This window comes from Scylla paramamosain, chromosome 39, assembly GCF_035594125.1.
Source record: "Scylla paramamosain isolate STU-SP2022 chromosome 39, ASM3559412v1, whole genome shotgun sequence".
In the NCBI taxonomy this organism is placed as follows: Eukaryota; Metazoa; Arthropoda; class Malacostraca; order Decapoda; family Portunidae; genus Scylla; species Scylla paramamosain.
Window position 1 is genome coordinate 14,249,882 of NC_087189.1, and position 15,000 is coordinate 14,264,881.

Below are 15,000 nucleotides of genomic sequence, written 5' to 3' on the forward strand. Positions count from 1 at the left end.
GAGAGAGAGAGAGAGAGAGAGAGAGAGAGAGAGAGAGAGAGAGAGAGAGAGAAGACGTATATAGTACATAATAATCTTCCTTCGCCTCTCTCTCTCTCTCTCTTTCTCTCTCTCTCTCTCTCTCTCTCTCTCTCTCTCTCTCTCTCTCTCTCTCTCTCTCTCTCTCTCTCTCTCTCTCTCTCTTCCAAGAAACAATAGAGTTACTGCTGTTTGTTATTCTGTTATCTTCCTTTGTGTTCATGTGTTCCTTTTGTCTTCCTTTCTGTTCATTTGTGTTCGTCTTCCTTTGTTTTCCTTTTGTTGTCCTTTCTGCTGTTCATTTGTGTTCATTGCTTTATCTTCCTTTCTGTTCCATTTTGTTTCTTTATCTTCCTTTGTTTTCCTTTCTGTTCATTTGTCTTAATACTTTATCTTCATTTGACCCTCCTTTGTGTTCCTTTGTATTATTACTTGATCTGAATTTTCTCTTCCTTTCTGTTCATTTGTCTTGTCTTCATTTTATTTTCCTTTGTGTTCCTTTGCTCTCCGTGACTCCTTCAGCGCCTCCTTCAGATACACGACGTCGGGGTGCGGGAGCCTCGGTACCTGGACCTGTTCGACCCTGGGGTGTCTGTGGTGAGGGATCCCAAGCTCGACCTGCCGCCCACGCCCCCCAAGAGCCGCGCCCGCTCCGTCCTGGCCGCCTGCCTCGCCTCTCTCGCCTCCACCAGAGTCGTTGGTCTGTGAGTAGCGAGAGAGAGAGGAGGGGGGATGGACTGTAGAAGTAGTAGTAGTAGTAGTAGTAGTAGTAGTCGTAGTTTTGGTTGTTGTTGTAGTAGTAGTAGTAGTAGTTGTTGTTGTTGTTATTCTTGTAGTAGTAGTAGTAGTAGTAGTAGTTCTCCTTTCCCTCAAAATTTCCCTCCTTTCGTCTTCCTCTTTTCTTCCTTTTAATTCTCATCCTTTATTCCTCCTGCCTTCCTCTCATCCTTCCCTCTTTCACCTTTATTCCTTCTCTCCTTCCTTTTATTTCCTTCCACACCCTCCTTTCTTCCTTCCTTCGTTTACTATTTCCTTTCCTTCTTTCTCACTCCCCTATCTCTTCCCTCGTGCCCACTTCCCTCTCTTCCTTCCCCTCTCACTCGTTTTCCTTCCCTCACTCGTTCTGTTATCTCCCCTCTCCCTCCTCCCTTGCCTTCCCTTCTACCTCAGTGTGCCGTCCTGTCTTTAACACTCTCTCTTGTCTCCCTTACTCGCATATAGCAGAGTAGTGTAATCAAACAGCTATGTTGGGGACGTCAAGATCTTGTTTATTATCCTTTCTAATAGCAAAAATAAAGTTACTATCAATCTGCTATCTTATTCCACCTTTCCCCGTTCTTCTTTCATGCTATTTTGATACAGTATCTTACCAGCCTAGTCTCTCCGCTCACAATTCTCCTTTTCCCCTCCATCAGGCTGTAGCGTGGTGTTGGTGGTACTGGTGGTGGTCATCGTCGCCCTGGCCTCCACTTCACGCCACGCCTTCCCGCAGGACCCTCGCATCCAGCCGCCTTACGTCACCACTGTCACCACCTGCGGTCTGGTCCAAGGGTATGGTAGAAAACTGCATTTGTAAATCACGTGTTACTTGAAGTGTTTTGGTTCATATTTGTTAGTCATAGTAGTAAGTGTCATTTTTTTTTTTTCATGGTAGTAAATGACTTTTTTTCTTTATTTCTCTTGCTTTTCATCTTTATCTTGATTTGTAAACCACGTATTGATTCAAGAGTATCGGTTGTTACAGTCTGTTAGCCATACCAAGAAGTGTCATTCCTCCTCCTCCTCCTCCTCCTCCTCTTTCTCTTTTTCTTTATTTCTCCTGTTCTTCATCTTTTATCTATATATATAAACTACACGCTACTTTATGTACGTTTATTAATTATTACTGTTTGTAAACCATAGAAAGAAGTGTCATTCCTCTTCCTCCCCATCTCTTCTTTCCCCTCCTCCTCCTCCTCCTCCTCCTCCTCCTCCTCCTCCTCCTCCTCCTCCTCCTCCTCCTCCATTTTCTTCATCTTTCCCTGGTGTGGAAAAATATTTTGTACTGACAATGCTCTTCCGCCTCTCCCGTGTGTGTGTGTGTGTGTTTGTGTCAGGATGGTGGACGGAGGAGCATTTGTGTTCCGCGGTGTTCCGTACGCTGTGCCGCCCGTGGGGGAGCGTCGCTTCAGGCGGTCACAGCCGCACAGCAAGCTAGAGGACTGCTGGACCGGCACCTACATGGCCAACGTGACGCGGCCGTGCTGGGGTTATGACAGTCAGGTATGCATGTGTGTATGTGTGTGTGTGTGTGTGTGTGTGTGTGTGTTTTAAAGGGTGGTGGTGGTGGTGGGAGGTGTTGGAATTAGGGAGAGCCTGCTAGTTGTTATCTAAGTCACTATACAGGAAGATTTACTATTAGTTGGATAGGGATGAGTTGGCGTGATCCTGAGGCGTGGTGTGTGTGTGGTGCTGCAGGGCGGCGTGGTGCAGGGCTTCGAGGACTGCCTGCTGTTGGACGTGGTTCACGCCACAACTGGGGTACGACACGCCCCTCCCGGTGGTGGTGGTGGTGGGCGGCGCCAGCCTGGGGGGTGATGCGCAGCGGCCATGGATGGTGAGCAAGGCCGCCCAGCTGGTGCAGGACCGCCGCGTGGTGCTGGTGTCGCCTCAGCTGCGCCGCGGACCTTTTGGTTTCTTCCCGCACCCAGCAGTGGCAGCCTCCACCTACCCACACACCGCCGGGAACCAGGGCGCCTCAGACCTGCTGGCGGCACTGATTTGGACGCGGCACAACGTGGAGCATTTTGGTGGTGACCCCGCACAGGTGACCCTGCTGGGCCACCGCGCGGGGGCGGCGCTGGCCTGGCCGCTGCTGTCATCGCGCAGCGGCCGAGACCTGGTTCACTCCGCCTGGCTGAGCGGCGCGGCGCCGCACCACCCCACGCGCTCCTGGCGGGACGCAGACCCAGCCCTCCTGGAGTCCCTCAACTGCACCTCCGTGGCGTGCCTGGAGGCCATGCCCGCCCTCCAGGTGATGGAGGCGCCGCCCCTGGAGTGGCGCCGCCCCGGCCACCACGCCTGGCTGGTGGCGGATGGCCTGGACGTGTCCTTCCTGCCCGCCATGCCTCAAGTGCCTCTCGTCCTGGGTGAGTCCACATGCTCCTTGCCACACACCTCACACCCACACCTCACACCCACACACCACACATCCACACACACCCACCACACACCACATATACACATCACACACCACACACCACACACCCACACCCCCACACCACACACCTGTCCCTCCACACCTTGCATCCTTCCCTCCATCAGTGTTACAGTCGTAATGTTTGAATCTGGCATCTCACTTTTATGTCACGCTGTGAGCCTCACCTCCCACAATTCTTTCCTCCTCAGGATCCACAGAGCAAGTGGCTGCCGAGCCCCTGCTATCCTGGAGGGGCCGACTGGGGACCTCCCGCTCTCTCCTGCTGGACGCAATACTGGAAGGCCTCAGGTTTTTTTCCACAGCTCAGGAACCGCCGACCACAGTGCGGCCCAGCAAGGCGGCCATAGTGACAGGCTACGGGAACCAAGGGTGGCCGCCCCCACTGACAAAACGCAGGGAGGAGGAGGTGCAGGTGGCTGTGGTCGGGGCTGCAGCAGCAGAGGCGGCCCTAGAGAGGTACTCTGAGGAGGTGACGGACCCCTGGCTGCTGCTGACGACACTGGTGAGTGATGCCACCACCACCTGCCCCGCCCTCGCCGCCGCCGCCTCCTTGGCCCGCTCCGTGGCCCACCGCCGCCGCACACCCGTCACTGCCACACCTGTGTACGCCTACCTAGCCCGCCACGCCCGTGCCAGCCGCGCCGGCACCCTGGCAGACGGCACCACGGACCTGGAGGCGCTGCTGGGGCTGCTGCCGCTGCACTCCGCTGCCGACAGAAGCTTCGCTCACGCGCTGCAGGAACTGTTCTTCCGCTTCGTGGCCGATGGCGTCCCCGAGCGGCACGAGTCCACGCCGGCCCAGCTCGGCGTGTACCTGGTGGGGGACGGGTTCACGGTGCAGCGGTCCCGGCCGCTGTGTGACCACTGGGCCAACGCCTCACACCTTGCCGGCAGGTTCTAGCGGCGGCGGCAGCGGAGATGCGGGGGCCAAGGGAGGTAAGGTGAGTGAGGAGTGCTGCAGGGTTATGGAGGCTCAGGGAAGGCAGTAATGTTCACTTGTAGTTTGTACTGAGCCGCAGGAAGGTATGGGAGACAAATTGATCATATGTATACTATGTATAATTTTGTTTACCTGAGTCTGTAAGACTAACATTCCAATCACCTGATAGCGTAAAGGTTTGTCTCTGTTGGAGAGATTGTGTGGCGCTGCGACTGCCGCGGCGCAGCGCAGCGCCACGTGCCGCCGTGCCTTTGTGGAGCAGAACCTTTGTATGTAAGTGTAATGTTATCTGGACCTGGATGCCTTAGGAAGGACCACTGCTGACCTGTGCGTGGCCCGGCACCGTCTGCGCCCCAGACGGGTGGTGCCATCCTGTGCAGGAAGACTCCAGAGAGATCTTCCAGGCAAGATTCTCTCTCTGCTGGAAGTGGACGATCTTGCCAAAGAGTACACAGTCACTGCCACACTGCCTCTGATCTCACTGACGAGTAGCGTAGGACCAGAGTCTTTCAGGCCCTCGTGTCACCAGCCAAAGATGGAGTGGGAGGAGCTTCGGGCCGCTGGGCTGCCCCTGGCTGCTCACTGCCACCCACGGTTACACCTCACCCTTGACCCACACACCACAGCCGTACCTCACTCATTGAACAGTACAGATGTGTGTTGCTTGTTGTTGCATGCCTAAAAAATATGACAGGGGAGCATAACAAGAGGCAACACTACTGAGTGACTTGCACTGTGTGAACACCACATCAGGAATCTTGGTTTTCTCACTTCACAACGTATGAAGACAAAATTATTGCTTACTTACTACATCTGGATCTTCAGTCTGCCAGCCCTCACTGTGTATTAGATCACAGGGGAAGAGGAACATTTGAAAAATATTATCATATTCAAATTTGAACTTACACATCCTTTATATTCATTGCCTCTTGTTGTCACCAAGATGTCCATGATGATACAGACGAATAAATCTTGCCAAATAGCCAAACAAAAGTGATTAATAGGGGTGAAACTGATGAGTGGGAAAGGCGACAAGGAAACTTGGATAGGAATAGGAGTACTGTATATTTCCTTACATTTCCACTGCATGTCTTCCTGAGTGAGAGTGTGAAGGGTTGCCGAAATGCAGGAAAATTTATATAGTACTCCTCCTTCAACCTGTGTTTCCTTATTAACTTTTACACCCAGATCTTTAAATTGTTACGCTGAAATGAGGGTGTTATTGGCGAGATGTGAAAATTAGAAACACTTCACAATAGGAGGTTGAGGCTGGTATGCGGGTCAGGGCGGGCGTGGCGAGGCAGCTCAGGATTGGCCGCGCCTCCCACTCACCCACCAAACTTTTGTTGAATCGTGTTTTTAGAGTTTAACGTGAAAATTACTAAGCGTTTGTATTATGAGTTTATGGTATGATTTTTGCTGGTCTTTTGATTTTGTCGTTTAAGTGAAGTTCTGATATATGTATGTATGCATTTGAAAGGACACACACACACACACACACACACACACACACACACACACACACACACACACACACACACACACACACACACACACACACACACACACACACATGAAAGAAATAATATTTATTCCTGTGTTCCTATAATGACTCAGAAAAATATGTATACAGTGGAACCTCGGTTCACGAATATCCTGTTCATGAATAAATCAGTTCACGAACTGATTTTTTTTAATAGTTTTTGCATTGGTTCACGAATGCACACAGTCTGTAACAGTTGCGTGCATCCATCACTCTATTGTAACTTGCGAGTGATTACCATACACTGGCAAGTCTTCCTTCATATCCAGCCTGCCCTCAAACAGCTAGGAAGGCACATGACCTTGAAATCAGTGACAAGCTGCAGCCTCATGCCTAAGATTTGCCAGCATATAACGATCACCCGCAAGTCACGACAGAGTGATAGAGGCGCATTTATCACAGCTCCTCACCAAGGGGACTAGCTGGCGTCTAGTCTTGCAACTTTTCCTTCCCTGATTACTGTAATTTCATTATATAGCTACTCTTTGTCACAAAAAAAGAATAGATAAAATAAAGAAGGAAAGAAAGAAATTAAAAAATGCAATGTTTCTGAGACTGGAATGGATTAATTGTATTTACATTATTTTCAATGGGAAAAATTGTTTCAGTTTGCAAACATCTTGCTTCACGTACTGAGTCATGAAACAGATTAAGGTCAAGGTTCCACTGTATATAAAACAAAGTGCATAACCTAAGCACATCTCATTTTGAAGGGAAGGGCTAAGGATGTTATCATTTCGGCATACTTCATGCAATATATACTAAAAAGCAGCAAAGCATTTCAAACACAGGAGTAATGGACTCTCTCTCTCTCTCTCTCTCTCTCTCTCTCTCTCTCATATACACAGACTCAGCCATACATGTAGAGAATTTGATCTGTGATACATCTTGTTTTGTACAGAAATAAATACTTTTCAATGACATGATGTGATATGATTCTCACCCCAGGTTGTGAAGGTCAGAGTACATGTGTAACACCTTCCACACACCATACCTCCCTCTTACTATGGAGGTCAGGGCAGGTGTGTATAGATGTAGTTTATCCAGTGTCTTGAATGTATTCTTTGTTTGTTAATACCCGTTATGCTTCCTAAGACTTCTTCATATGGTGATCTAAGTGTGATTCAAGATCTTTCACACACCATACCTCCCTCTTAACTATAAAGGTCAGGGCAGGTGTGTATACTGTTTAGATGTAGTTTATGCACACTCTTCATGATCATATATTGGGTTTGTCATTATCTGTTATGTTCCTAAAGAAAACTTGTTCATATAGTTTGATGTATGGATGAAGAGACAGCCTTTTCATAACCCACACCTCCTGTCATGCTCAAGAACAGAACAGGATGAAGCTAAAACTCTTGGTGTCTCAGTCCAGGAGCTGCCTTGATAGTTTCCACAGCACTTCTAACACCAGTGACTGTCCACCCACAAGGCAGCCAGTGTCCTACAACTGTGTGTGCTACATCACTTTCACTTCAGTCTCTCAGTGCATACAGGTAAGCCAAACACACCAGGTGAATTATTGTGTTTTTTAATGTACATCTCTGAGGCCTTCCCATTTTTAACACTAAATAGGCTGTGACCATTATTATACTCTCTCGCATTGGTTTATGTAGGTAGTGAACCGGTCCACACAGTGTTAATAATTCTACAGGCCTAACCTATGGTAACAACACAATGGGCATGTACACACACACACACACACATACACACAGTATAAATAGTTGTACAGACGGATGCCAGCTCCATCACTACAAAAATATAAGACAAGCCTCCATTACTGAGTGCACTAACAATGTGATAAATATGTAAATACATAAATAGATTAATTACCGTAAGGTTTGAACACCTGCAAACCCACACTGATAAATAGCATTGAGAACACTTGTTTCTCTCTCACTTCAGTTGGTTTAGTATAAAAATATGATACTTTATAATTCTGACCTGCAGATTTAGTTGTATATACACAAGCAGCTGAAAATATATATTGCTTCTATTCATTATTTTTGATATTGGGTCATTTTGTGTCATGATGTCTCTCATTCACGGCCAGGCCTCTCTCCTCTCCCCTCCCTGTCAATGTTACAGGATGGGCAAAGGAAGAATGGTGTGTGCTGCCCTTGACAACACCATCTCTCATCACTCCACAGTCTACAGCTAATTCCCATATTTACTTTCTTCACTATCATCATCATCCTTGCTCTCTTTGGACTGTTATTCACCACCACTATCATATCACATGTTAACACTGCCCTGAGCCAATGTTTTCCAATGATAACAAATCCCAGGCAAGTTTTCCAAGACTATGCCATGACATCAGACTAGCTCCTCACTCCTCTGGGCTCCTCGGCACCCTGGAGAGGCCCAGTGGCTGTCCCTTGCTGAAGAGGATACGCGCGTAGTTAGTCAAGTTGTAGTAGTAGTGTGGTGTAGCAGCATCAAGTGTTCCAAGTGTTGTGGTTTCCGGGGCTTGTGTTGCAGGGAGAGGCTGAGGTGAAGGAGGGGTGAAGGTGTGTGACGGAGCCTCTAGGGTGTGGCTGGGAGGGGAGATGTGGGAGTATGGACGCTGTGGTGGCCTGGGGCGCCGCTGGGGAGGGATGTTGGCCAGTGGGGAGCTGGGTCGGGAACGGTAATAATAATATGAGTTGTTTTGTTCTTCTTCTTCTTTCCACACTCTTGCTTTTATTTGATCTGGTTGTTGTTCTTTGGGCTCTACTTCTTCTTCTTCCTTCTCTTCTATTAGCTCTTCCTCCTCCTCCTCTTCTAATTCATAGTCTTCCTCCTCCTCTCCATCATCAAAGTAGTCATCATATTCTTCATCATAATCATCCTCTTCTTCATCATCCTGGGAAAGGTGTCATGAAATCAGTAAAGATATTACTGCAGCTTCAATGCAGAAAACAAACTTCTCAGAATCACATTGACAAAGAAAATCTGGACAAAAACTAGGCAAGATATTTTGTATATATATATATATATATATATATATATATATATATATATATATATATATATATATATATATATATATATATATATATATATATATATATATATATATATATATATATATATATATATATATATATATATATATAGCTTCCCTTATTTTCATATGTTCTCTCTCTCTCTCTGGAATGGACTCAGTAATGAGGTTGTTAGTGCTGAGTCATTAGCAAACTTTAAAAGAAGATTACACAAATTTATGGATGGAGATGATAGATGAAAATAGACAGGTGTGTCTCATAGGGACTGCCACATGTAGGCCTGATGGCTTCCTGCACCAACCCTTATCTGCCTTTGTTGCTGTGACTCACCGGGTTGAGGCGACCCATTCTTGAGGAGGAAGTGAACATGTGCAGGTCGTAACACTTGCACACGCAGAATGAAGGGAAGCGGAACCAGTCACTGTTTGTGGGAGAAGAGAGACAAGGTGATGGCACTGTTTGTTTTGCCTCTTACTAGGCTGTGTGTGTTTTATCATGTGTTTTAAATAGCTGGTACTTTCATTTTACACTTAATTTTACTTCCTACTCTCTACTTACTTGTTTACCTCATATTTGTGTTGTGTTGGGTGTTTTTTTGATGTATTTTAATCAGGTGGTACTTTCATTTTGTGTTGTGTGTGTTTTACGATGCATCTTAACCCTTTCGCTTTGATACAACACAATTATCACCACCATATGCAATGTATCAAATCTTTATAAGCATCTACAAGAAAGTTACAGGTGAAAAAGAAAAGGTTTTGCAATTTCTGCCCAGTTTAAAGATTGGATGTGGCTGCAGAACAAGTAAAGATGTCTCGCAGTGATTGGTAATTAGTGAAAGGTGTACAAAGTGGCTGATAGTTCCATCTTGTGTCACGTGTGTTTTATAATGCAGTTTAAAGAAGCGATACTTTCATTTTACATTTATTTTTTCACTTTTACTGTTTATTTATTTATTGTTATATTGAGCCTCATATTTGTGTAGTGTAACATAATTTTCACTATCTCTGGCATACTGATCAGCTTTCATTTCATATTTATTATATTTCTACTTGTTTATTGATTACAGTGATTTTTTTTTCCTACTTTATATCCAAAGCAATGGAAAACAGATAGGTCATAGAGACACTGAAGAGAATTGTGTATGAGAGGAATGTATGGAAGTAAAGAAGGGTATTAGAACATTATCATGCTTCCTATTTTGAAACACATTGGAGACAGGAACACCAAACCAACACAACACTGAATAATAATGGCAGGAATGAGAATATTGTTCGTATCTAAATCAAAGGGACACCAAACCAACACAACACCAAATAATAATGGCAAGAATGACAGTGCTAAGTTTATACCTGAATATTCCTCTGCACTCAGTGGTTGGGTCAAAGGGACACCAAACCAATACATCACTGATTAATAATAACAGGAATGGCAATGTTAAGTTCATACCTGAATATTCCTCTGCACTCATTGGTTGGGTCAAAGGCGAGGAGTTTGTGGAGGCGGTACTGCTGCTCACACCGACACCCATGCCGACAATACCACTGGCGGTGCTCGTGTCTGAGGAAAAGCGAGTCACTCACTGAGGGACACTTCACAGGAGAGAATAGGATGGCTTGGAAATTTCTATGCTGGCCTAACTCTGGTGCCAAATTCAAAAGTGGTAGGGTGCTTTGCTGTGTTAATCCTTTCCACTGTGATATGCAATGATTCACTACACTTAAAGCAATGTATGTAAAATTTATAAGCATCTACAAGAAAGAAAGTGATAAGAAAGAATAGATTTTTGTAACTTCTAGGCAGTGTAATGCTTGGAGGTGAACGTAGGACAAGGAAAAAGATCTCAGTGTGAATAGTAATTAAGGAAACGTGTCAAATAGGGAAAGGGTTAAAGAGCAATGTAAGGGAAAGAGAGTTTGCTTGTTATGAGAAATTCCTGATATTTGTAGATTTTATCAAATATAATTCCATGGCTTTCAACTTTTTTACTACTATCTGATACATTATTCTTTAACTACAGGCTGCTCTGCTTGAATAGGTACAGTAGGAAATAATAGCTTTCTTCAACCTGTCACTATGAACTATTCCTGCAGTATTTGGGTAAGACTATAACAATTCTGAGACATTTCTCCTCATGCACCAGCTCAGCTCTAAGCACTGTACCGCCTAGACACTGAAAAGTCAAAAATTTTAATGCCTTTTCTCTTGTGTATGACGTTCCTAAAGGTTTCCTATGGTGCTATTAATGGTGTGAATTGATGCATACTACAGTAGATGTATTGAAGGACTTAAATCACTTAGAAGTAGCATTATAGGATGTAGATTACTTTTGTGTTTCTATGTATGAGGGGCACTGGCCAAGGAAGAAAAAAAAAAAGAGAGCCATTGAGTGCCAGTCCCCTAAAACAAGGCCAAAAGGATCATACAACACTAAAGTAATCAAGTTCAACATATCTAAAGACAAGGAACGTGTGGCTTACTTGCACCGCTCCCACTGGATGTACTGTTCGAAGGGGTACTGGTTGAGCAGCGCCAAGGTTTTCCCCTGCGTGTTGTTGGCCCAGTACGGAGCCACAAACTCCTCCTCCACCGGGCAGGCATTTCTGGGGAGGCAGGCCAGGTTAGAGGAAGGGATGCCACTCACTTAAGCATGGACCAGATTTACATTTATTGCTTACTAGTGATGATTTTTTTTTTTTTTGTGTGTGTGTGTGTGTGTGTGTGTGTGTGTGTGTGTGTGTGTGTGTGTGTGTGTGTGTGTGTGTGTGTGTGTGTGTGTGTGTGTGTGTGTGTGTGTGTGTGTGTGTGTGTGTGTGTGTGTGTGTGTGTGTGTACAAGAGGATCACTGGCCAAGAGAAGCATAAAAAGGGGGGGGGAAAAAATCCTACTGAGGTGCTATTCCAAAAGATGTCAAGAAAATCACTGAAAATTGAAGGATAAGTTGAAACCTCCCTCTTGAAGTCACAGGAATGAGGAAGTACAGAAGCAGGCAGGGAGTTCCAGAGTGATAACTGAGACAAGATGGTGTTGATTAAAAGCTTCACCAACGATAATATTGACATGATTCCTGCTGTACATTGCATGGACTCCAATTCAAAATGTACAGTACTTGACTTAAGGTTCATTGCCAGGTTGTTGGTATGCATTTTACCCTCATGATGTAAGATTACTCCTTGCTTTCAGAGATGGTTATCAGGCTCAAATGTCACCTTTCTCTTAAGATTACTCCTTATTTTCAGAGATATTTGCTCAAAAACTCACCTTTCTCTCAAGATTACACCTTGTTTTCAGAGATATTAATTAAATAGTCATCTTTCACATCAGCTAAGATATACAGTAACATTACAACATACACAAAGAATCCAAAAGACACTTACATTCCCTTGACAGGCTTTCTGATCCTGACAGTCTCTGGGGGTGACGTCTCCATCTTGACTTCCTGCCTCACGTTCCCATCCACCCTCAGCTCATCCACCTGCTGCCTCGTCTCTGCCTTCAGGTCCTCACTCTTCACCTCCTCTGCTTGATCCTGCGTCTGCTTGACTTCACTTCTCCTCTTGCCCTCATTTAAAACTTCCTCTATTCCCAGATCAATCTCATCCTTGTCGTAATCCGTCCCTTCATCCTCGAGTCTTTCCCCAAGCGTGAGGGTTGTGAGGTCGTCCGTGTCAAGTGGAATGGAGTTGAAATCCTCAGTGAAGAGGCTGCCATCATCCACCTCCTCTCCCTCAGCCCCTAAGGACAGGTCGTGCTGGGTGGTTGGTGGTGCAGGGGAAGAGGTCTGGAAGCAAAGCAGGAGGTGATGCTGTGTGTATTTACCTAGTCAGTACACAAGCCCTGTGCTATGTTCACAAGCCCTGTGCTATGTTCATGTGGCTGTGTTTCTGTGGGTATATTCTGTCTCTCCATTTGGTGTAAATGGCCCTTGAATCTGCTCTAAATGACTAAATGGGGCTCTCCTGTCTTTCTCTTGTTACCTAAACTTCACACTTTTACACTTGTGATCGATGTGCCGTGCAGGGAAGCGCTTAGCCAATTATGGGACAAATTAGAGACAATGGCCACCAATCACAGCGCAGATTCGAGTCAGTGCTTTGACATTCATTGCCGCTCTCATTTCTTGTTCATTCCAGTGATTATAAAGTACTCCCCAATGTGTGTATGAGGCGTACATTATATTCTGGTAAATGCATGCAGAGATATGAAACGTAATGCAGAGAGAGAGAGAGAGAGAGAGAGAGAGAGAGAGAGAGAGAGAGAGAGAGAGAGAGAGAGAGAACTGACACACTTACCTCAGGCGCAGTAAAGGAGGCATAGCTTTCCTCCTCACCCTCTGAAAACACGGTGGGGAAGGCACTGGAAGGATCGGTGGAGGAGGGATCAGAGAGGGTGGTCCAGGTGCTCTCCCAGTCCTCGTCTTCTGGAGGGAGTAGCGTGGCCTGCGTCTCCTCGAAGAGATGGTCTGTGGGGTAGCTGGAGGCTGCTGTTCCCAGGCTTTCGTGTCCTTCCTCGCCCCAGAGAGTCGCTGCGAAGGGTCAAGTTTCATTACCAGAGAATGGAGTGTTTTGTGAAGTTGTTTGCTGGGTTAAGTGGGGAATATTGAGAGAGAGAGAGAGAGAGAGAGAGAGAGAGAGAGAGGGGGGGGTGAGGGGGAGAGAGAGAATCTTGGTACATATACGTAAATAAATAAATGAACATATAAATAAACTATAATTCTATTACTTTACTCTGCATGGAAATCAAACCAGCTTCTGCAGAAAAAGCAATATGATAAACAGTATGAATATATATATATATATATATATATATATATATATATATATATATATATATATATATATATATATATATATATATATATATATATATATATATATATATATATATATATGAACCACGAAGGAAAAGGGTGAAGAAAGCTAATTGCAAGGCGTTACTTCAAATGTTATCTGAATCTTACTTGTGGTTAGGGCATCGTCTCCCGTGGTGGCAGTGGTGGTTGTGGTCGTGGGCTGCACCTCACTAACAGTAATAGGTGAGGTGGAGGTAGACGTGGTGGTAGTAGTTGTGGTGGTGGTACGCTTAGGGGTGGAAGGGGAGGAGGGGGAAGGAGACGTGCTGGCAGTGGTAGAAGTCGTGGTGCCTTGAGTCTGTGATGAAACAGGCAATCTTGAAGTCCCTGCTACCTTCCTCCTTCCATTGGGGCGTGACTTGGCCCTCGGGGCAGCGTGTTGGCGCCTCACGCTGCTATACTGAGGCTGGATTGTCACTTTCATCGCCCGCCCATTGTGGGGTCGCTTGTCGCCTGCCTTCAAGTCGTGGGCGTTGATGGAAGGATGGGACGGCTTGCGGTATCTGGCAGACCTCGATGGTGGGGATGCCGCGGCGGGATTTTGGGGTTTTGATATCCGCTTTATCATCTCGTCGAACATTTCATCATAGAGGTCGTTCAGCAGCTCAGCCCGTAGGACGCTGTAGTGCCGCTGATTGCCGTACATTCGCTTCATCAGCCCCTGGTTCTCGTACACGAAGCGACGCACCGATCCCCTGGTGGCGCGTGGAGGAAAAGTCACATTACCCCGCGCATTTCACAAATTGTAGCGTTTAATAAATGGCAGAGACTGAAGATTAGGTTGAGGGGTGAGTATGTGAGTATAGATCCTCCATATGAACAAAAAAAAAAAAAAAAAAAAGGAGAATTGATGGAGAAACAGTAGAAATATGATAAACTTAAGAACCCTCACACTCACGCTTGCGCCTTGACTGTTTATGATTCCCCGGGTGTCAAAACGATACATTACAGCAATTAGAGGACTAGCAAACCCATAAAAAACAAACATTATCCTACATTCCTAAACAAAGCAGTCCACCTGACACCCCAAGTACAGTATTCAAGTCATAAAAAACACGCAAACAATAAAATCACACACCATGGATACTGATTGCCGGGACTCTCACACCAACTGTCCTTGCTGAGGTCGCAGGGCAGCTCAGGTTGGTGTAAGAGGCGTTGCTCCCTCTCGTTGCCGCTGCCACACGTCATGTACTCGTCGTAGTTGGCCCAGGCGATCCCCACAGACACCCACCAAGCCTGAGGATGAGGAGGAGGCGTCAGTAGGGCGTCATAAGTGTGTTGAGCTGAGGTTGTGTAATTCAACTGGTGCGTCATCACTATTAGCAGGACGCGATGTGTGAAATGAGCATGTGTTTCAGTAATACGTGGCTTTTAAGTTCTTTCACGTAACAATGGGTATGGGTCAAGGCATTAATGGTGGTCTACCTAGCCTGTCATTATACTGCATGAAGTAAA

The 15,000-nt window shown here is 45.9% G+C and overlaps 2 protein-coding genes across 3 annotated transcripts in view; one reads left to right on the forward strand and one right to left on the reverse strand.

The window, feature by feature from the left end:
• Positions 1 to 1,414: 1,414 nt before the first annotated feature.
• LOC135092265 (neurotactin-like) lies at positions 1,415 to 5,711 on the forward strand. The gene is made up of 4 exons (XM_063990698.1): positions 1,415 to 1,569; positions 2,115 to 2,280; positions 2,476 to 3,146; positions 3,406 to 5,711. The coding sequence occupies exons 2-4, from the start codon at positions 2,270 to 2,272 to the stop codon at positions 4,116 to 4,118; spliced, it is 1,395 nt and encodes a 464-aa protein (XP_063846768.1). The 5' UTR covers positions 1,415 to 1,569; positions 2,115 to 2,269; the 3' UTR covers positions 4,119 to 5,711.
• A 1,507-nt stretch (positions 5,712 to 7,218) lies between these two features.
• Positions 7,219 to 15,000, reverse strand: part of LOC135092262 (protein spaetzle 4-like) — a 19,210-nt gene continuing 11,428 nt past the window's right edge. For both annotated transcript variants that reach the window (XM_063990687.1, XM_063990688.1), the window contains exons 2-9: positions 14,621 to 14,781; positions 13,651 to 14,237; positions 12,983 to 13,215; positions 12,068 to 12,471; positions 11,171 to 11,293; positions 10,140 to 10,250; positions 9,021 to 9,111; positions 7,219 to 8,548 (exon numbers count right to left, since the gene is read on the reverse strand). In XM_063990687.1, the coding sequence (XP_063846757.1) occupies positions 8,033 to 8,548; positions 9,021 to 9,111; positions 10,140 to 10,250; positions 11,171 to 11,293; positions 12,068 to 12,471; positions 12,983 to 13,215; positions 13,651 to 14,237; positions 14,621 to 14,781 (2,226 nt within the window). In that variant the 3' untranslated portion in view covers positions 7,219 to 8,032. The remainder of the gene's footprint in view (positions 8,549 to 9,020; positions 9,112 to 10,139; positions 10,251 to 11,170; positions 11,294 to 12,067; positions 12,472 to 12,982; positions 13,216 to 13,650; positions 14,238 to 14,620; positions 14,782 to 15,000) is intronic.

Excerpts from the sequence above, each read along its gene's own strand:
- LOC135092265 (XM_063990698.1), top strand. Across the intron at positions 3,147-3,405 it reads TCAAGTGCCTCTCGTCCTGG|GATCCACAGAGCAAGTGGCT; the intron begins GTGAGTCCACAT and ends TTTCCTCCTCAG.